The sequence below is a fragment of the Myxocyprinus asiaticus genome, chromosome 9 (genome assembly GCF_019703515.2).
Source record: "Myxocyprinus asiaticus isolate MX2 ecotype Aquarium Trade chromosome 9, UBuf_Myxa_2, whole genome shotgun sequence".
Lineage (NCBI taxonomy): Eukaryota > Metazoa > Chordata > Actinopteri > Cypriniformes > Catostomidae > Myxocyprinus > Myxocyprinus asiaticus.
The window spans coordinates 3,771,290-3,794,815 of NC_059352.1; the positions used below are offsets into that span (position 1 = coordinate 3,771,290).

At 36.8% G+C, this 23,526-nt stretch overlaps 1 protein-coding gene across 3 annotated transcripts; it reads right to left on the bottom strand.

Moving 5' to 3' along the window:
- Nucleotides 1-326: 326 nt before the first annotated feature.
- On the bottom strand, nt 327-23,378 carry LOC127446009 (nuclear receptor coactivator 5-like). Of its 3 annotated transcripts, XM_051706598.1 has the most exons (11): nt 23,214-23,378; nt 17,518-17,779; nt 17,209-17,316; nt 14,301-14,358; nt 12,583-12,792; nt 12,307-12,419; nt 11,955-12,084; nt 11,645-11,844; nt 9,540-9,744; nt 6,193-6,278; nt 327-1,202 (listed from the first exon to the last, which is right to left on the bottom strand). In XM_051706598.1, the coding sequence occupies exons 2-11, from the start codon at nt 17,678-17,680 to the stop codon at nt 628-630; spliced, it is 1,848 nt and encodes a 615-aa protein (XP_051562558.1). In that variant the 5' UTR covers nt 17,681-17,779; nt 23,214-23,378; the 3' UTR covers nt 327-627. The 3 variants fall into 3 exon arrangements, with proteins under 3 accessions (XP_051562558.1, XP_051562559.1, XP_051562560.1); XM_051706599.1 differs by lacking the exon at nt 17,209-17,316; XM_051706600.1 differs by lacking the exons at nt 17,209-17,316; nt 17,518-17,779.
- Nucleotides 23,379-23,526: the final 148 nt, after the last annotated feature.

The following is a 23,526-nucleotide window of genomic DNA, read 5'->3' on the forward strand; positions in this document are numbered from 1 at the left end:
TCTATGGCTTCTGCAAAATTCCCATTCCATTTTACAGATTTGTCAGCACAAAATGCAATAAACGACTACCATTTTCACATGGATTATTCAATCAAATCTTGGTTCATGATTCAAGGCTGGCTCATTAAGGTTTCTGCATCCCTGTGTGATCCAATTAGATTTGTTCACAAATTAAACTGTTATAAATTCACAACAGTTGTAAAGTTTACAGCTCACTAGAGGGGGTAATTATAATCAATGACTTAAATTTTGGTCAGTCGTATGGTTTTCAAAGACATGGAACATAGTGTATGAATCATACTTTCATAGTGACATCAGAGACACAATTACTGTATCTAAAATGAATTTATTAAGTCAGAAGTTAGCTGGTATATACAATGAACAAATTTTATATAAAACAACAGAAATATTCAAATTCCAAAAGATGCAGTGTTACAATCATGCACCGAATAGGTTTCCATCTAACACAAAAAGGACAAATAAAACCGTAAAACCAGAAAATTATGACTTCAACTCTGACTTTACAGAAAACACACATCAAGGTTTTTTCTTATCATAAATGACAACGGGGAAAAAAAATTAATTTATGATAATTCAGAGCAATGATGGTCCTTGAGAGATTCTGTTTCAGTAATGACGAGAATAGTGGGACATGGATGGTGGCCCCTGATCCATCCCCTGCCCTGGCCTAGATGCTTGCCCTGAGCCTCCCATACTGACCAAGTGGTTAATGGGCCCACTCTGGATGAGCGTATCTAGGGCTTTCTGCACACTGGGGTTATCAAAGTTAATCCCAGTGCCCGAGGTTGCCGATGACCTCGGGGGGCCTGGCAAACGAGGAAGAGGGGGCCTCAGGTTAGTGCGGGGGTTTATCATACCCTGTGGCTGGACGGCAGCTATTTTGGGCATGCCGGTGGCAAGCGAGGACTGGAGCCCGGTGGATTGAGGGCCGAGTTTGGAGGTGTAGGACTGCAGTTGGGGTGCTGGAGCAGGGCTGGCCGCTGAAGTGGCACCGGTGCCGCTGTTGAACATGCTGAGGATTTTAGCTTGGAGTTCCTGCTGTTGGTTGGCGGTCGAGGCAGGGGTGGGCACAGGGGGCAGGTGGGTATGCATGGAGAGACTTGAATATGTTGGTTGGGCTGAACCGGGCAGAGTCTGGGTTGGCTGAGCGGCCTCATGAGTGGCGGCTGGGGGGAGTGTTCCTAGAGAGGTGGGGGAAAAAAACAAGAGAAAGGTAAGACTTGATAGGTGAGCTGCAATACACTACAGCAGGGTTTTTCAAACTGTGCTCCAGAAGGAACACCAAAGTTAATGCATTTACTTAAATATTATCTGGAAAATATCTAATTAACTGATTTGTAGTCATTTTAATATTTTTAGTACAATTCCTAATGAAAGCCAAATATTTCTGAGCCCCTTAGAGGACAAGGTGGGAATTTGTTTTCTAAAATAGTTTTGCGTTCTCTCGCAAAACTATTTACCACGGTTTTACATGGCAGTAACCATATTTTAACCTTGATATTTGTAGTAAAAGCATAGTAATACAGGAAAACAAAAACTATGGTAATAAGAATATTTTTTTGGTTATGGTTTTACTATAAATACCATGAAAAAAACCACAGTAAGCACACAATTAACCATGGTTAATCCCTAGTAAAACCACGATTAGTAGTGTTGTCAAAAGTACCAAATACTGGTACCGAGTCGGTACTAAACTAAAAAAAAATGTCATGATACCAGTGTTTGTGCAGTACCAGTATTACTGAGCACTGGTAAAAAATTTAATGAATGTGTGAAGCAGACAGCTCATACACTGGAAACTCCATTGACATCGAGAATCATTTGAGCTGTATGACATTAATACAGACATGGGCAATTTACTGCCCACGGGCCGGATCTGGCCCTCCACATGGTTTAATGTTTATCCAGAAAGTTTTTTTTTTCATTGGATATTTCAGTTATCTTGCATTGGGACCTAACGCACCTCCACAAGCGTTTAACATGCTCAGGGTTGCCAGATACGAGACGCAACACCCCCAATTTGAGATTTAAAATTGCGCAAATTGGAAATATTCTGCCTAATCTTATACTTATTTTGTGCAATCTGGCAACCATGCATGCTAGTGCGCTCTTTCTAGCTCTCGCGTTTCCCTTTGAACAAACTTAGCGATCTCTAGTGCAATATTCTGCTCAGGGAAAAGTGTTATACGGCCACTCTGTGTCCATTCTTGAGGCTGCTTGTTATATTTGGTGCTACTAAGTTTGCAGGTAAACCTTCTCAGTGATGAAATTAAATCTAAAAGTAGATCTTGGCATCACTGACACGTGAGCAAAAGCAAGCGAGAGACGAATATGTATATGTAACTCTTGCAGTAATAATTTGTCAGTCATGTAGCCCGTTTTATTCAGTTGTGTGCTAAATGGAAAGTCAAACCATTGACGAGACCTGCATCATGATCCTTTTAGCGTGTAAAAGGGTAATGTTTTGAGAACAAAATAAGTAAACAGGCCCGCTTTGTGACAAACATAAAATTTCTATCATTTTAGATTAATTTTTTTATTAAAACAGACCCCTGATGTAGAGAGTGTTAAATTGAATAATTAACAGGGAAGTACAGATGGTCAAATAAATAATTTATAATAAGCTCAGCCTTTATTCAGTTTTTTAATGCCTGATAGAAAACTATCTACCATTGCAGAATAGTCCAATTAGTCACAAATACACTTCAGAAAATTGAGTACACAACCATTTTTGGGCTTAAAAGATACAAAAACTAGGGATGCACCGATACTGACGTTTTTAGACGGATCGGGTATCAGTCCGACGAGCCCGATCCAAATCCGATACTGCGTGTTAGTCATGTTCGTTACTGTCAAGCTCAAAAAATGATATAAAAACACCATTAAAGTAGTTCATATGACTCATGCATTTTATTCAAAGCCACTTGAAGACGTGTAATAGCTCTGTGAATCACAAAAGGCTGCGTTTAATAAGTAAATCTATAAAATGCACGTGCAACTCCAGCATGTCAATGAATGCCGCTGCTCTGACGACACACACGTGCGCCTATTTTTAGCCTTCACGCCGTGCGCAGTATTTGAGCGCTACTCACGAACAACATCTCAATAGTTGCCCACCCCTGGATTAAAAGAACAGAGCACTAATCTACTATGAAGCACATGTCCACTATATTTATAATTAAATCACAGCATTTGCACTTTACCGATCACACTGGGCCATGTAGCGAACCGTTTATCCGTCAGAAGAAGCTTCCGTCAAACCACAACTCAAAATAAAAGCACGATTCAAAATAAAAGCTAGACGCCTGAAATTGGAGAAATTAAAACTGAAATATTACAACTGTATAGTAAAATGTAATATTCAGTGTAGTAATATTAATACAATTTAAAAAAATGTTGATAATAATTAAAGCAATATATCACAAACAAGAGTGCTGAATAAAATTGTTAACCGAAACGTAATTGTTCTATTTTTCACTCGTTAAACGTTTTTAAAAGTTAAGAATTTGATTAGACACCACGTGGATGATGAAATTAAATTAAACTTTAAAACATGCAATTATAAAAAATTAATTTAGAAAAAGGGGAAAAAAAGAATTGGGAAAAAATAAAACAGATTTCATAAGGGCCCTACTTAAAAACAGTTACTTAAGTTAATTAAGCAATGCATCCTTAATTGAGAAACACGATGAAAACATGCATTTATTTTAATTTATTATTTACATTGAAATGTATCTTTAAATAGAATAAAAGAGTGTTCAATAGCACTTTATCATATTTTTTGCTGCAGTATCGAAGACCGTGAAATTTCACTGGTATTGGTACCGACTACTGTAAATATATTATTATAAATATATAAATATTATTGATTAATACATGGATACAGTATACTAGTTACTACAATATTACTATAGTAAAACCATGGTTCCCGACCAAAAAAAAAAAAAAAAAAAAAAAAAAAAAAAAAAATGAAAAACATGGAATTGTCGTGGTTACATATAGTAAAGCCATGGTTTTACTACAGTAACGATAATTAAAACTATGGTTACTTCAGTCTACAATATTACTATACTATAACCAGTCAAACTATGGTATTTGTATAGTAAAACCATAACCACAAAATTATGATTTTTATTACCATAGTGTTCCTGTATTATCACTATGGTTTCACTATATCAAGGTTAAAATATGGTTACTGTAGTAAAACCATAATAAATACAGGTGCATCTCAATAAATTAGAATGTCGTGGAAAAGTTCATTTATTTCAGTAATTCAACTCAAATTGTGAAACTCGTGTATTAAATAAATTCAGTGCACACAGACTGAAGTAGTTTAAGTCTTCGGTTCTTTTAATTGTGATGATTTTGGCTCACATTTAACAAAAACCCACCAATTCACTATCTCAAAAAATTAGAATATGGTGACATGCCAATCAGCTAATCAACTCAAAACACCTGCAAAGGTTTCCTGAGCCTTCAAAATGGTCTCTCAGTTTGGTTCACTAGGCTACACAATCATAGGGAAGACTGCTGATCTGACAGTTGTCCAGAAGACAATCATTGACACCCTTCACAAGGAGGGTAAGCCACAAACATTCATTGCCAAAGAAGCTGGCTGTTCACAGAGTGCTGTATCCAAGCATGTTAACAGAAAGTTGAGTGGAAGGAAAAAGTGTGGAAGAAAAAGATGCACAACCAACCGAGAGAACCGCAGCCTTATGATTGTCAAGCAAAATCGATTCAAGAATTTGGGTGAACTTCACAAGGAATGGACTGATGCTGGGGTCAAGGCATCAAGAGCCACCACACACAGACGTGTCAAGGAATTTGGCTACAGTTGTTGTATTCCTCTTGTTAAGCCACTCCTGGCGTCTTACCTGGGCTAAGGAGAAGAAGAACTGGACTGTTGCCCAGTGTTCCAAAGTCCTCTTTTCAGATGAGAGCAAGTTTTGTATTTCATTTGGAAACCAAGGTCCTAGAGTCTGGAGGAAGGGTGGAGAAGCTCATAGCCCAAGTTGCTTGAAGTCCAGTGTTAAGTTTCCACAGTCTGTGATGATTTGGGGTGCAATGTCATCTGCTGGTGTTGGTCCATTGTGTTTTTTGAAAACCAAAGTCACTGCACCCGTTTACCAAGACATTTTGGAGCACTTCATGCTTCCTTCTGCTGACCAGCTTTTTAAAGATGCTGATTTCATTTTCCAGCAGGATTTGGCACCTGCCCACACTGCCAAAAGCACCAAAAGTTGGTTAAATGACCATGGTGTTGGTGTGCTTGACTGGCCAGCAAACTCACCAGACCTGAACCCCATAGAGAATCTATGGGGTATTGTCAAGAGGAAAATGAGAAACAAGAGACCAAAAAATGCAGATGAGCTGAAGGCCACTGTCAAAGAAACCTGGGCTTCCATACCACCTCAGCAGTGCCACAAACTGATCACCTCCATGCCGCGCCGAATTGAGGCAGTAATTAAAGCAAAAGGAGCCCCTACCAAGTATTGAGTACATATACAGTAAATGAACATACTTTCCAGAAGGCCAACAATTCACTAAAAATGTTTTTTCCTAGAGAGGTGGGGGAAAAAAACAAGAGAAAGGTATTATGTATTCTAATTTTTTGAGATAGTGAATTGGTGGGTTTTTGTTAAATGTGAGCCAAAATTATCACAATTAAAAGAACCAAAGACTTAAACTACTTCAGTCTGTGTGCAATGAATTTATTTAATACACGAGTTTCACAATTTGAGTTGAATTACTGAAATAAATGAACTTTTCCACAACATTCTAATTTATTGAGATGCACCTGTATATTGCGAGGGAACGCAAAACAATTTCAGAAAAAAATAAAATAAAAACAACTCAAAAAATAAAATAAAAAATAAATAAATAAATAAATAAAACTGCTCTGTCCTCTAAGGGGCGCTGTAAAATATTCTTTGGGACCCCCCCAAAAAAAAAAAACACTGTTTTTCACACATGACATAAAAAGGTTTTTATGGATGAAAATGCTCGATACATTTATTAGGAAGCAGGTCTCTCACTAGGGGATCGTCGTATTTGGCGGTCCTTAACATCAAAAAGTTTGAAAACGCCTGTAATACAGCATTATGTAGCTTGATACACCTAATATACAAAATAAGTACACATCTCTTCCAAATAGTGCAGGTCACTCACCAGGTTCAGTGCTTCCTCTGATAAGACGTTCACGTTTATCTCTCAGATAATCAGTTAGCCTTGCCAACTCTTCTGGAGTCATAAACCTGAGAGATGTAAAGATAATCCACCATATTAATCCTAGTCAGACTGAGCAAGCATACAGATTTATGAATTTGCATTAAAATAAAAATAGTACCATCTCAATTTAACAATCTGATCATTCTTTTTTCATTTTGTGATGGTTTACAATCTTTTGAAAGTTAAAATAAATTCTTCTAACCCGATTAGAAGAACTACAAGCAAGCAGGGTCCGAAATTTTGTTTGGCAGGTGAATTTCACGGTGTCATACGCCACTTTGGTGGGCACTTTTTTGTCAGTTTGTGTCAGCTTGTAAAATAATGTAACATGTTCCAGTTTTGTCATCAAGGGGGCTCTGTAGGTCTTCAGTCAGTAAGGTTGCAGGTCTTTACATGGTTCGGCTCTCATTAGCTAGTCCCGCTGCTCATTGAAAAGTCTCAGTTAGTTGTAGGGATGCTGCGCTCATGTACTTGTATGTGTAGAGCCGGTGTTGTGTTACACCCAGCTGCTTTTACGAGCTGCTTGGCTCACACTCACGCGCTCTGTTTGTAGCAGATTACCGCAAGCAGAGCGCTAATTCCCTTCATACAGACTACATATTTATTTATTTAAATAGCAGCCGTTTGCAGTTTTATTAATCACTTTGAGTCACATAGGGACCGGCTTTTCCAGAGGTGAAAACTTCTGTAGGGCGTGTCTACAGCATTTACACACTGCTGTCACTTGTAACTGACCTATCAGAAAATGTATACTGTGCTGATTATGCAGGAAATATTAAACATGAGCATATACTGTATCTGTGATTATTAGAAGAAATTGATTGGAATATCTGGCTAAATACAACATAACTGGTGACATTAACAAGCCTGTAATCGTATATTACTCTTGAATTAATAATATGGATAATCCCTTCACATTATGTAATTTTATGTTCCGGAACACGAGACTCAACACAATTTCCTGCACTCACTCTGCTCAAATCATAATCAAAAGCTGCTTGTTTCTCTTATGCATGGGTAAATAAACACTCGACAGCATAAAGAGCTTGAGAAAAACATGCATCAGTCCAAATGCAACAGCCAGCGTTATCTGAAGTTGTGAAATGAGTCTAATTTTTTCTGGCATCTTCTCGACCAATATCCAGTTCAGACACCCATAGAACTTAAATAGCGATATTTAAAGGGCTCAAGTGCTGGAAAGTGCAGATTTACGGGCTTTTACTAACATGTCAATTCGCACTGGATTAATATTACCAGGGGTTATTTTTACAGGCCGTTTTATAGTAGGTAAAACACGCTGTAAAAAGTTTGGGAAAATTACTGATATGACTGATTTGCACGGGATTAAATTTACTGAGAACTGAGACACTCTGGTAATTATTACATTACCCCACATCCCCATATAAAACTAATCCTGTCTGAATAGGGCTTAATACTACTACTACTACTAATAATAATAACAGATCAATAGTAATTGTATAATATTTAAGCAATATCTCACACTTGTGATGCTCTGTTATGCAGCACTTTATTTGACAAAATTAACTCAAATGTTGTATTTTGGTGAGGTTCTGATTAACACCACATCATTTGATAAAAATAGCAGTATTATGTTGAAAATGAATTGTTCTATTTTCATTTGATTAAAGTTTTAATTAAATTAACTTTGCACAATTTTGATGATAACATTGAAATAAACGTATGGATTTCAGAAAAAAAAAATGAAACAAACGGGTATCAGTATCGACGAGTACTGAAAAGGAAGTATCGGTACTCATTCTAAAAAAAATTTGGTAAGAGGACATCCCTAGTTAGCAGTAAATCTATGGGCTCTTTTTAGTGAATCAAAGACTTATGAATCAGTTGGAGCTGACTGAATTAACTGACTCACTCCAAATAAACCAAGAACTGTTACTGTGTTATGTGAACTTAATCATGAGTTACTTACTGGTCGTTCATATGACAACATGTAGTTTAAAAAACATATTTAGTTTTGTTGGAATAAGTGAATAATCTGAAAAATAATTTTAAATGGACTATTTGGCAAATAAATATTTCATAAATAAAACAATACAATTCTTTAACCCTTGTGCATCAATTTAAAAAAGTTACTCAAAGGTCCTTGGAGGACAGAAATGTCCGCATCAAAAAACTGCAATCAGTCCTGATCATAACTACCAAATATTCATCAAACATACATTTTCAGGATTTTATCCCTTTAAATGCCAGTTTGTTTATATAATGCCACTGTAGTTTTTTTTTGTTTGTTTTTTTTTTTACACACACACTTCTCAATACACACATACAAAACACACTCTGACATCCATACCAACACACCCACACAATTTTTAGCTGCATCATTTATTTAATTGGCCTGCAGTGCTCTATAATACAGCAAACAGAAAATAGGGAAAAAGCATGAATTTGCTCCATAGGCTAAACATGAGTAAAATGGTGCCATCTGGTGGAATATATAAAAAAAAAAAAAAAATTTTTGAAGCCAGGGCTCGTTAATGAAAGCATAATATCATATAATTCATGATTTTATGCTTTAATGGCACTGGGATCAAATATTGCAAGTTTCAATGGGGACATTTTTGTCCTGAAGGTCCTGAGTGTAACTATTTTGTGTACACAGTGTATTATAGATGTATTATAGGAACTGAGGTTGAAATATCAAAATTCCCCCAAAAATACACACCTTTGGCAAAATGTATGCCGTTGGCATTAACGCAGACAAAATGATCAAAAAAACTAAGATGAAAGACAAATGTCCTGAAGGTCACACAAGGGTTAAAAAAGCAGTTCACTTTTAAACATGCTTACAGTATTGTTTATTTGTCTCATGTCTGTAAAATGCAATAAAATAAATAAATCATAAAAATAGCTGGTAAGAAATCTAACTGGCTGGTAAATGTTTTCAACTACCAGCCACCTTGGCTGGTGGGGTAAAAAGCTAATTTCAGACCTTGCAAGTAAGCCTTTCAAATTGATAATTTTTCCAAAAACGTGGAATCTCCGTGACAATTTTTACATTTTTGCAATTTAATTTAGGAGGGTAGAAATTACACTCTTCAATTTAAAATTTGGTGGGATATTAGAATATTCCCCAGTCTTTTAAATAGGAGTGAGCTAAAATATTTACAAACTCCACTGTATAATTCAGCCAAGCAGTTATTTATGGCATTTTCTAGGAAATGCTCTTGAATAACAATTGTGCATATTTCTACAGAAACATTACCAAACACTTCCCTAAAAAAGAAATGGTAATGTATATGTTGACCCACCTGCCCTCTGACAGCAGTGTGATTGCGGTCAGGACAGAGACTGGGTGTCCCTCTCGGTCAAGCTCCCTCATCAACACATCATCGGCCATCTTAGCTGCCTTCCTGGCAATCTCGTCTCTTTCTTTGGCGCGGTGCTCCGCTTTAAAAGAGTCAAAGTTGTGGGCCACCAGCACCATGGCATCCTGCATAGGCATGTTCCTGTGTTCTGCAGCATACAGAAAAAATGTTTTGTTAAATAGTGTATATTCAAAGTCAAGTGCTGTACAAACATCTCTGCGAAGAATGACTAAAAATCAACTTTGGATTTGATTCAAGTAGTTTGCAAATATTTAGTGTCCTTTAGTCGCAATGGCAGCTTCCAACGCTTCATGAGTCATTTGTTTGGGAATCGGGAATGTGTGCTTCATGGCTCAAATACGGTTCCGGCATTTAATAATGGAAATGGTTCCAAACAAGAACCAGATTTTGGTTCCCAAACCTACTTAACATGCATGTATGTATTAGTAGAAATCGTAATTTTGTCATTCAGAAACCAATGAGCCTGTTGACGTGCACAGTAATACGCTGAAAACGTCCAAAAATCAGCTTATTTAAAAGATCCGACAAAGTTAGAAAACCGCGTTTACGTGAGATTAGAAACAATCAAGTTATTTTCTGCTCCTGACTTTAAACGTTCACTGGATAAGCCGGTAAGAACATCGGCAAAGGTGTTTACATGCAATGCAAAACTAAGGTCATGGGCAAAAACCTACCCGTGTTGATCGGTTTATTCTTTCGCCGTTTACGACTGTACACAGATAAATGAAAGCCGTTTAATGCGTTTACATGACCACACACATTGTCGACTTATTAACCTTGCACGACGCTGCGTCCACATGCATGGACGTTGTATTTTGATTCTCTATATGCAACGCATAATTTCATTTCATTTTAAATCGACTGATCTCAGTGCAGTAGACTCTGCCGCTCTCAGTAGTGTGTTAAAATTTCCACGTATGGATTCATGTGATCAAACAACATGGCGTCGATCACAGAGGAGTTTGTGTTTGGTTGAAACGCCAACAAAACTACATCTGGCGAGAACCTGAAGACATTTTTTACATTAAAATCTGTTTGAGTCAAAAGATTTTAGAAAAGTCTGAGTCTCTAGTTTCATCCGACGTGCCATTTTTAAAATCCGAGTAATTTATCGCAAAACAGCACACTGATAAACACAATGACCACTTTCGTGGACTGTACGCTCAGTTTCAGTTAAAATATCCTATATTTACTGTCTGTGCATTATCACATTGAGAATCAATGGATGCATCCAAAAACTGGAAAATGTTGCTTTCAGAGGCTTTATATGGAGTTAAGATGAAAATAAGGTGCATTTTGAACTGTTCTGAGATCAGTGCAGACAGACAGCACACTGGAGGTTAAGTCATTCACTAAATAGGGAGCAAGGGAGCATCCTTAAGTGCATTCACTCCTAAAATCTGATCAAAAGTTCAGTTTCAGGCTGCAGATGATGTTTGGATCACTCAACATGTGAGTGGTGGTGGTGTAGTGGACTAAAGCACTGAACTAGTAAATGGAAGGTTGTTGGTTCAATCCCCACAGCCACCACCATTGTGTCCTTGAGCAAGGCACTTAACTCCAGGTTGCTCCAGGGGGATTGTCCCTGTAATCAGGGCACTGTAAGTCGCTTTGGATAAAAGCATCAGCCAAATGCATAAATGTAAATGTTTGACAGACATGGGACAATGATAATCAGTACATAGATTAAAATGTTATAACGGACAGTTTTATTTTAACATGGTTGGCAGTGATTGGATGATGCTGGTCATTACTTTGAATCAGAATTAATTATGCAAATTTCTGATATAATGTCTGTAACGTCTCAAAACATGAATAACCAACACTCCTGGAAACATGATAAACAACGTTACATAGAAAACTGCTGCCTTTTTTTTTTTTTTTACCACTTTTGAAAAATATTGTTTAATACAAATATTTTTGACATTTCCAAAATCACTCTGTTTGGGGTAAAAAAGAAAAAAAAGAAAGGAACATGGCAAGTGAATATGTATCAATGATCAAACTCTTTGTGGAAGAACATGTACCTTGTGGGGTTCCAAAGAGGATGTTGACCGTACAGGAGCGATGCACCTCGTGCTGCTGGGTGATAATGATGGCGAAGGGTGTACGAGCCCGACTCACATCCTCCAGAGCTTGAGTCAAGGAGACTTCTGTATTGAGAAAGATGAGATCTACCACCATGCCCTGATCACGAACCTTTCTGCCCACCGTCTCGGCATATTCCCTGCGCAAAAACATGGAGCCAATTTACTGCTTCACACAGGTTTGTAATATTTGTTATTTCAATTTCATCAGCACTTGGACTTCCAGTAAGAAGATAGTTAAGAGACTCACTTCTGCAGCTTGTTGACGACTATGACGGAACAGTCCACTGGTCTCTCAGCATCATAGCGCCTCTGAAGCTCTTCGTAATATTGACGATACAAATCATTCCTCCGGCGCTCTTCCGGACGAACACGCTCATCTACAAATTCACAACCACACACTTAGCAGGTCTCATCATTGGGATGTTTTTGTGAGATTCAACCACTTAATATTTCAAACAGCCCTAAAGAACTCAGTCAACAAAAAAAAAAAAAAAAAAAAAAAAAATGGGCCAAGAATATATGAAGAGCTCTCCAAATAACTTCAAAATAAGATGGACCCATCGGTGGATTTAGACTGGTTGTAAACTTAAAACACAAACCCTCTGGCTCTCTCCTGCCGTTCCAGGGTTCTCTGTAGCGGTCAGTGTGTGGCTCATCTTTTTTCCGATAATAGTCGTATTCTCCACGGTAATAACGGTCATAACCTTCATCTCTGTGAAAACACAGTAACGCTGTTTAGATTATGTTTTTGTCCAAGGAAAACCAACAAAAAAAGATTAGAATGCAAAACTGCAAAATAAATGGTCACATTCTTTTTGTAACAATAATAAACTTTGATAAAGAAATAAAAAAAGATCAAAGTAAATATTATGCACCTGTAGTGAGGATCTTTCTCCCTGCTCTCTGACCCCCTGTATCTTTCCTCACCCGGGACTCTAGCGTCATGGTCACGAGGTGGACCGGGCCGCGGCTCACGCGTGTGCTCTCTCATTTCTCGGCCATCACGGTGGTCTCTAGAGTCTCGCCCGACTGGGGACCGAGAGCGTGGACGGGGCTCTCGACTGTCCCCATAACCACTGGCGGGCCTGAACAGACAAAGAAAACTTTGTCAACACATGCCAACAATAAGACAGAAACAGACCACTTTTTGACCAAATCTTAGACATAGACTAAATTGTAGCATCAGACACTTAAACTTAAAATACTTTATTTTAGTTAAATGCAAATTTAGTAATTTTTACACTACTTAAGTTAAATGGTACAAATGACACCTTGAACAAATGAAGCATTTGTAAAACAAATACATTTTCAGGCAATACCAGAGATTGTATTGAGAATATAACATGTCTGTATCACTGAAAAAATCGTAACGTAAGCAAGGTTTAACGTGCGCCTTGTAAGCCAAAAAGACAATAGCCCTTACATTGGTGAAACATTTTCAGAGTGTCACCGTTGGCAAACACCACAGAAACGAGTGAATGAGATCCTACCCGTCGCAAAATTCACGTCACTTCTCTAATACAACAGCAAATCATTTGTTGCAAACTCCAAAACAAATGACATCGCAAACATGCTGAAGATTAGTGATCAGGCAGTCAATTTATTAAGTGATGAGTTTATCAAAATATCAGATTCAGCGTACTGAGGCATCTCCTCCATTGACTTCCATCCAAACAGAACAGTCACTGGTCTCAGTGTTGGTCGCTGGGCCTTTTTAAGCTAACATGAGCATTAGTGTCAGTTCCGTCAAGTTTCCGAAACAGTAGACAAAGATTTTGCGTAATACGTACAGCAGGTTCCACATGATAAACATTTTTCTTCTTGTCAGCGCTTTGTAAAGTATTTATTTTAACAACATTTTATTTGGCAGTAAAATATTGCAATTTCAAGCCAAACAGCATTTTTCAAATTTTCTATTTGAACTGCTTCCGAGAAAACAACGTAGAGCACTTTGTTCCACGCCAATGAAATTATTCGCCGCTCATGAATTCGACTTTTAAAATGGAGAAAATAACGATGATTGGACCAGAAAGAAAAATACTCCAAAAATAACAACTATTTATTTCCTGACCATTCATTTTGATTGTTCAAACCAAAGAATTTAATAAACTCCAAACTGAGTTTTTTTGTTCTTCATATAAAATAGGTTTACATCCCACCCGTGTAAGAAATAATTTGCGTCAACGCAGCATAACTTCTGAGAACATTAATCTGAGTGTCCCTAAAGACTCCAGCAGGAAGTGGCGATTGACCATCAGTTGACGATTTTGAAAACCGTCATGAACAGAATGAGTAACACACCATTCAGACAGAGACACACCAAGGGAAATGCACTCAAATGACCCTTTCAACTTTATTTCAGTTCATTCTGACACTAAAAAAAAAGCGAGGAGAGAAAAAAAAACAAAAAACAGAATAAAACTAAGACCAAAGAGCCTCGAGAAATATAAATTAAACCGATTCCACGCAGCACACAACGACAGTGCTTTAATCATGCCATTTGGATGGATTCCATTGTTGAGGGAAAAAAAACGTTTACCGGAATGTTCGATCGAGGTCATCTTCATTACCAAGAATTCCAGCGATACTTTACCTGCGTGGAGGGCTCGACCTGGGTTTATTCTGCCGTCTCTCCGCTGCCATATTTACATCTGAAAATAAACCAATCCAAACGTTCAACATAATAATTGACGAAATATTTCAGAACCAAACCCGTTTTTACTGAGGGGATGAATCAACATTCTGCGACTTATGCAAAATAAAAGGTTTTGTCTCAATAAGTATATCCAAATTACACAAACAGTAGTAAACAAATTAAATACTATATTAAAGCAAGCAGTAAAGGTTGTTTATAAACCTGTGCTCAATCATGTAAATAGTTGAGATTCCCATTTAGTTTTAATATTAAAATCAGTCCTAGCCTACCAACATTAATTGGCAATTTGCATGAATATTGCAGAAAATAGGGCTTGAAACTCTTAAACAAAAAAGTCAAATTCAAAATAGTCAAACCTTGTTTGTCCACCTCAGGTCACACTTAATATTATATGAGCCACTGCTTTTATATTTATTACCCAAATATGGGACATGTTTCCATACAGCTTAAAATCCTGATTTTAATTATTATCCAATTATTATTTTACAGCAATAAATTACACAGACATAAACATTAAATTAAATAAAAAAATTAGAATGGGTAACAGGGTTGCAGATTTATCTTAAATGTACCGATAGTTACTGATACATTTACATTTCCATAAAATTAAAAAAAGTTGGATAATTTTTCATACAATGTACAAAAACCAGGCTGAATGGTTAAGCTTGAAGCAATTAGTTTGTCAACTACAATTAATGTAAAACTTAAGAAAATAATGAGATTTTTCCTTTGTCTTGAGATTTTAGACAAGTGAGGTGGGAGAACATCGGATTTGTGGCTTCATTGCATAAAATAAACAACAAAAAAAAAACCGCCAATTTGTACCCGTGCCAATATGATTTTACTTCTATTTAACATCCCCAAAGATACAACCACAAAGATACACACACAAAATGCTGAGGGGAGATATAAAATACTGTAAGCATTTATCATCTCTGACGTTTGGTTTTAATAGATTCACCCAGGGCCGTAACCTCAATATACATTGAGGGGGACAAGTCCCCCCCAGTAATCAGATATGGCCAGATTGTCTGTCTCTGCCGCCGCCCCAATAATTGATATGCTTGTTGCTGTTCTGCTGCAGTCCATTATGCATCACCGTCTAGTTGTCATTAAGTTGTTGCAGGAATAAGATACATTTTTTTTTAAAAAGTTACATTTTCAGTGTGCTCAGTAGTCTAACACCGCTCATCAATGTTATTTGAGATAGCCAATCAAATCGATGAAGGCTGGAGTTGCGGGACTCGAGTTTCAGAAGCTGAGCGGAAACCTCGTGGATTATTCCAGCGTCGTGCATCAGCAAGCAGTTCAGGTTAAGAGTGTTAGTGTCATGTAAGATGAAAGTATCTAACTAAACATGCAAAATTTTACCATTGTTTTATGATTAAAATGTACCAAGCAAAAGTCATTTCCAAGGGTGCAACCTACTCACCATTTGGTGAAATTCGACATTTTGAATTGAAAATATGTCATTCATAATTGTGAATGTGAAAACATTAACGGAGTAGTTTTCAGCATTTCAGGCTTAAGATAAAGAGCGAATGTGTGTACATTGTAAAGGAATTGATTGAATGTGGTAATCTGGCAGGTTTTTGAAGAAGCTTTTCAGAAAATTCGCATTGTCTAAGAAAATGATCAATTAAACAGCATTATCACCCTCAGATCAGAACTGTGATTTCAGGCTTCCATTGAGTTTTTAGGTTGTGACGAGGACAGTGTCATATATTTTTAGTGCAAATATTATTAGGTAATCATTAACTATCGTTTTAAGATTTATTAAATGTCTGTCTTTAATTCTGAATTTTGTACAGCATCTCTTAAGAGTCATCTTTTTATAAGAGACAGTTTTATTTTGAGTATGTCCTTGTCTGTGCTCAAAAAACGAGCCACCAGATAGAGTCGTCGTTCACCTGAAAATGGAAAATGTACTTTTACTTACTCATTTACTAACCCTAACGTTGTTCAAAAGCCATATGCTGTTACTTTTTCTTGGAACATAAAAATAGATATTTTAAGCAGCTTTATTCCAACGAATAACAGTTTATATTGAGCAGGAGCTGTCGAGCTTCATAAAGGGCAAAAACTATAAAGCACTATTAAAGGTTCAGTATAAAGACATCATAACAGTAGTCCATTCTGGGGTCATAGAAAAGCTTGGTGTTGTATGGACTACTTTTAAGGTATTTTTGACCTTGACAGCAGTGGTCAAAATGAAGTATTTTGTATGGAAAAGAGCAGCGTTAGGATTCTCGAAGAAAATACTGTTTCTATGGGAAAACAAAAACGAGGCACAACTTGAGGACTGTAAATAATTTCATGTATTTTCTTTTTGCAAGCCAGCTGATGTCATTTCATTTTACAGATACATCAGTGGTGAAAAGAAATTAAATTTATATTTGTCTTTTCTTTGATACAGCACAAAAAAGAAAGTAAAGATGACTGAAACTGGCATATTGCTAGCAATGCAGACTCAGAGTTTGTCTTGTACTGTGTGAATAAAAAAAAACATCTTTTAAAACAAAATGATCAAATTTAAAGCCTTTATTCAGAAAATTATTATTTTTATCACCTTTAAAATAGTAAAGGACTGAGTACCGTTATATCTGTGACTTCAACACCTGTGACCCCCATCCCACAAAATGGTTTGGTCCCCCCCAATGTTCAAGAAATGGTTACGGCCTTGGATTCACCACAATTGGATATTTCGATTTGGATTGGATTTGATATTAATTGTAATTATCAATACATAACATCAAAAAGGTACTTCTTTTAAGTTAAATTTGAAAAACATTTGGTGATGTAAATAGGCCCAAATTCTGTGTTTAAGCACTATATCAGACCTTACCTAGTTTATAACCTCTATAAATTCGACCGTTATGTCCAGCTTTAGCGGCCTCAGCATCTTCCACTCGTTCAAACTGCACAAATCCGTACCCACGAAACAGGGACAAGGCTGCAAAAAGGAACAATCATTTCCGTTTTATGCACGAAAATGCGGTTTTGTTGGTGGATTTTTGGCCTTAGTGTCCCTTACTTTCTCAAAAACGTGACCAAAGTCTGAAGAATTGTAGAGAACACAAATTAAGGAAGCACCGTACAATTCGATATTTTACGAAACCTCTATAATAGTCTTTGACATATGTACGCTACTAACCCTGTATTTTGCCATATGGCCTGAACAGATCCTCCAAGTCCTTCTTCGCCATGTGTGCAGTGGGCAAATTTCCGACAAAAATCCTTCGCTCCAGGTCACGGGGGTCATTGCTGTTGGTGCCATACGATGGTGGCGAACTACTCCGGCTTCTTCTGTGCGACATGCCTCTACGAGCTTTAGGTTCAGCTGCACGTTTAAGGAACGCTTGCAGTTGATTTAGATACAAGACTATTTTGCAGATTAGCTAATTTTCCCCCAAGGTCTTGAAATTGACGATGCATCAACATGGAAGAAAAGAGAAATTCCAAAGGTAAAATGTCTGGACAAAGTAACTAAACACTGCAGCAATCGTTTAAGAACTATAAAAGATAAACTTCAGATGCTTTACAACAGCTAGAATTTCTTTATACAGTTCTGATCACACAGTGTTTTGCTACCTCATAGCTAAAATATTAACAGAAGAACATTATGCGTATTGGAAATTTACCTACACGAAATAAAAAATAATAAAAAAATATTAAATTGGCTTAGAGAGAGCCAAATCATTCCCCAAGATATTTTTAAGCTGAACTTGACTCCATCTTAAGCCCAAAGTATACTTCAGGTTTGCGTGAACACTAGGCGTCTGTGTTAGGGCTGAAACAACTAATAGATAAAATCTATTATTATCGATAATGGAAATCATAGACAACGAAATTAATTATTGAATAGTTGATATGCCGTGAGCACGGAGAAGCTCGATCAGTGACGTTACTTTACAGCCCGGTGAAAAATGTGTTGCATAACTAAACTCAATTGAAAAAACAACGGAGACAAGCTGAAGAGGAAAAAACACAACCCAAGTTGTTCAGCACACAAGAGCACTTTCTAAACACTTCAAAGAAGATCATAGTAAGCATACAGTTTAATGTGGAGCGGTTGCTGCATCAGTTGTGTTGAGTAATTGTGTTGTTTGATGCGCTTAAGAGTTGTTTCTCTCCAGCACGACTTACATTTTACTGCTATTTTCTGTTTTATAATGTATACATGTTATGAATTCAAAATCAGGCACGTATTTCGTAAAATTGTTTGTTTATAGGCTACCACATTCAAGTCTCCGTTAAACTTCACTGAGCAAGCAAACCCGCGCATTCGCATCAAACCATATATCAAATCATATTTTAATAAAATACAGGAAATAAAATGTCGCTTTTTATCCGATTAATCGAAGTCGAAGTTTAATCGTTTATCAAAATAATCGTTAGTTGCAGCCCTAGTCTTTGTACAGAGTAAGTAGCGTAAATTTCGTAAATTGCAGAGTGCTTGAACACTATACGCATGCGGCCAGAATTTTCTAACGACGCGTCCTCTGAACGTGCAGTAAGCACAGGCACCTGGAATTATTTGCACTAATAAAAGTGCCCTCAAGGTGGCAACACTCTCCTTTGGGCCATAGCTTTCACGAAGAAGTGCAAAAAAGACGATGTAAATGCCGATGAACAACAGGAGACTAAAGTAGAAACAAGAACAGTGGATGTGCACATCAAGAAATGCTGAGCGTTCGACTGTACGCATACGGTAAGCGTTCAAGTATACTTTGGGCTTTAGCCATTCGAGTAGTCGGTAACGTGTTCTTTTCACAATGTGCTTTATAAACTAAGCAGTTTTTCCCCGTTCTTCATGAAATTTTGTAGGGTAAGACAAAGAAAAAAATTGTTAGGAATAATCAAGAATTAATCTCAAACATGTGTTCCCAATGTACAGATTTCCACTGAACGTATTTTTTTGTTGCTGAAGATCACGATAAAACTTTTGATTGCTGCCCACCAAATACACCTGAAAAAGTAGTTAAGGTTTATGGGGATAAATAGAAAATGCTCCCCAAAAATTCCTTGTACATTTCCCCGGCCACGACAATATTATTTAGGAAAAAACGTTTGTCATCAAATAATGGATGAAAGTTAATGTTAGGCATCTTATTTGTTTGTTATAGATGAAAAGAAACCAAGTACAGACAGATGTAGTTCAGGCGACCATACTGATCCAATATATGGTGCTGTATTCCACATTTAAAATCAAAATGTTTAAACGCATATATGCTAAGTTCCAATGACGCTTGGAGAAAATGATGAACGATGTTTAGTCAATAAAAATTTTGCCCATCATGACTCATTGGATGTCCATCAAGAATCAAGAATTGAGCATTGAAACGGTAGGCCTAAGGGTATTTATTCACTATTTTGACACATAACGCGACGCCCATCCCAACGAAACAGGCGCAGTTACTCTTGAACCATGCCTTATTTCGCATGTTTCAAGAATGGCAGTTGGAGGCAACCAGGTCACCGCTGTTGTAGACTTTGCGCCCCACTTAGGTCTCGTCATCTGCGAATCCGAAGAGATTTTAATAAGTCGCAAAAAATGGCCAATGAGTTCCTTAAGCTGATACTACAAAACCACTGACACTTTCTGCCCATTTTCAATGGCTACCTCATAAATATCTAACAGTTCGCAAATTCTGACCCTGGAGAGTAAAAAGTGTTTTAGCATCAAGGTCTTGTATCACAAATATACTGCACTAGGCTATGCAATTATACTATATATAAGTTATTAGAACATTATGTAATTATATGTGGTATGCCTACTGTTTGGACTGTACTGTCCTCCTAAATTATAAAAAGTCAGAAAAAAGTGATACCAATAGGATTGGGTAAAAATACAGTTTTTCCGACACATAGCGATCTCGATATCAATTCTTAAATCACAAGATCAATATTTTATGCACAACGGGAGTAAATCATTTGCATGAGACCAAATTTCAAAATTTGGTCTCAAAATTCTGTGATTAGCCACTAGCTCAGGACTATTCAACTTCATTGACAAATGGGCCAGATGGAAAAAAAAAATCTTCGGGGCACGCCGGCCAAGCCAGGATATTGTTATCGAAAAGCTTCTATCTACAGTTAGTGTGTTATAGAAGGCCTATAATATTTGTTTACTACATGAATAAAACATCTGTGTTTTTTATCATTAGAAATATTTCTGTCTAGCAGGAAATTCTGGGGATAATACAGGTAAACTTGAGAAAAAAAAAAAAAAAAAAAAAAAATGTGCTTTCAAAATTGGTCCATTACAGAGTTAAGAGTAAATCAGACTGATACTAAAAACTTTTGACTTTTCAAATTTAAATTACATTTTAGAAACGTGGCACACATGCATGAGACACTGTAAAAACATCAAGACAGGGCGCAACGTCTGTTTAGTGCATGTTTGCAAAGGAAAACAACTGACAAACTGAGTGAACAAACACAAAACGCGTTTGATGTAAACAGCCCCCTAGACAACTGACAACCTCATGTGGGCCGGATTTGGCCCGCAGGCTGCCAGTTGAATAGGCCTGCACTAGCTGGTAAATGTTCAGATTTCACTCACCAGTGATTGAGTAGTATATTGGCGAAGAAGTTCAGCATCCTTTCACTGTGTGTTAAGTTAGTTTGATTTGACTTGTTCCGTGTAATGTGTCTCCAAAGACTGAACATATCCCTTCTTTTCTTTAGTCAATTGTTTATCCAAAACAACAAAAAATAACCATTTATTTCCAATCACGAATGGCACGGATGAGGTAAAGAAGCCATTTGAATCCTCTCTCTCGTTAACATGCGATCATTTACGCTTTTTTTGAACTGCCGATTTTCTTAAAGAGACAGTACCGATTTTAGCTTGTGTTCTACAAATCAATGTAGCCTAAATACTTGTAAATAGTAAAATTATGCATTACACGTCACACGTCAAGAAAAAAAAACATGTATTTGCACATTTAAAAAAAATCTTAACTGAGACCAATAATGAAAAACTAAGAAAATATCATTTATAAAATTAATATTTTCATAAAGTACCAGGTTAGAAGGCCCCCTGTATAATTAACAGAATTAGCTGGGAGACAATTTATTTACTATGTAAGGAAAATGGACATATCAGAAATATATCCATATAAATCTATATCGAATCGAGAGCTTGTGAAACGGAATCAAATCGTTTAAACCTGTATCAATACCCAGTCCTAGATAATGAAGTCAGTTTAATAGAACAACAAAATCCTGAATATGACAATAGTGGAAGTTCATATTGAGCACTGTGTTTTAAAAGGTCTTTAACCCTTGTGCGTCAATTTAAAAAAGTTACTCAGAGGTCCTTAGATGACAAAAATGTCCACATCAAAAAACTGCCATAATAATATTATATATTAATATTATTTTCCACTTTCAGTGAGTTATTTTGTTTTTTTACCAACATCAGTCCTGATCATAACTAAAAAATATTCATTAATTTTCAGGATTTTAACTCTTTAAAAGCCAGTTTGTTTACATAATGCCACTGTTTTTTTGTTTTGTTTGTTTTTTTACACACACAAATTTCTCAATACACATTCAAAACACACTCTGACATCCATACCAACACACCCACACAATTTTAGCTGCATAATTTTTTTCAGTTGGCCTGCAGTGCTCTATAACACAACAAACAGAATAGGAAAAAAGTATTTATTTACTCCATAGGCTAAACATGAGAAAAATGATTCATGATTTTATGCTTTAATGGCACTGGGATCAAATATGGCAGTTTTAATGGGGACATTTTTGTCCTGAAGGCCTGAGTGTAACTATTTTGTGTATTATAAGAACTGAGGTTGAAATATCAAAATTTGTCAATTTATGCCGTTGGCATTAACACAGCCAAAATGATCGAAAAAACAAAAATGAAAAAGACAAAAATGTCCCGAAGGTCGCACAAGGGTTAAAGCAAATGGGACATACTAAATAAAAAAAAAATCATACATTATTCAATGCATCTTTTCACTCAAAATAATAAAAAGCCACTACAGTTGCATGTCTCAATGCAGTACATCTCAGTGACTACCTATAATTACTGACAGATATTTCCGAGTTTATGACGTTAAAAAAGCCAAAGAAAATGTACCGAAATCGCAATTGCCCCTCTCCCCATTGTCTCACATGCCATGCTTAGAAGGTCAAAACAAAACAGGCCTAATACTACGGTAAAAATGTATGTATTTAGTATTCTTATACTGTAATACACGGTCCATCAACCCCCATTGTCAGGATTTCTATTAAACAAACAAACAAAAAAAAAACAAACAAAAAAAAAAAACACTATAATCATCTGGTAGAGCCAATGAAAATGGGCAGAATGGGAAAGAGGGATTGTACGAAGCCTCGACAGCCATTTTGTAAAAGAACAGTGACGCCACATGGCGACAGATTAGTTTTAAGAAAAGGCGCAAATGTTACTGCAAACTAAAAAAAGACCTATTAATCCTGTGATAAATGCATCTGGTTTATATATCATTTCCATATGAATGCTGCTGCGAGAAACCGCGCACACGTCGGCCAGTCCGGGAATCAAACGCGCCATGTTGCACAATAAAGCCGCACAGATGAACCGCTTATTTCAGCTCGTGCTGCCGATGATTTTACGCGGCGAAGCGCGTTCGAGTTGGAGGCATTGACTTATTAATCTTATATTTTATTCGTCTAAGCAGGACTATTTTCAGCTTCGCTTAAATCCGTAAAAAAGAAACCTCGTGGACTCCACTAGTCCGCTTTCACTAGTCCATTAGCTTGCATTTATATCAATCCACGCTGCAGAATATAAAATTCCAAGAGGAGTTTTGTCGGATCATCGACGCAAAGTCTTACCGTTACAATGGGAAGCTGGAAAAGATCCGCGATAATTCTGCACCGTCCTGTTTGGGGTAATTTGGCCGAATAATTTAAGCAAACTAATCGCTGCAAAAAAATAAATAAGCCGTAATCTTGCCCGATCCTGTGCGGAACTACGTGTTGCTTAGAAACAGTGTGGGAGGGGCATGTTTTCAAAATAAAAGTCCCATTCCAATAAAAAATAAAATAAATGGCGTGTTTCCTGAAATGTGAACTTACTTCCTCATAATGTTAAAATAATAGAATAATAATAGATTGGGATATAATAATATAATATAATATACATAAT

What these genes read in the sequence shown, in the direction of transcription:
- LOC127446009 (XM_051706598.1), bottom strand. Translation starts at nt 17,680, where the DNA reads ATGTCGCACAGAAGAAGCCGGAGTAGTTCGCCACCATCGTATGGCACC. An exon ending in GAGAAAGATCCTCACTACAG is followed by an intron (nt 12,420 to 12,582) that starts GTGCATAATATT and finishes GTGTTTTCACAG; the next exon opens with AGATGAAGGTTATGACCGTT. An exon ending in CAGAGGAAGCACTGAACCTG is followed by an intron (nt 1,203 to 6,192) that starts GTGAGTGACCTG and finishes CCACCTCTCTAG; the next exon opens with GAACACTCCCCCCAGCCGCC.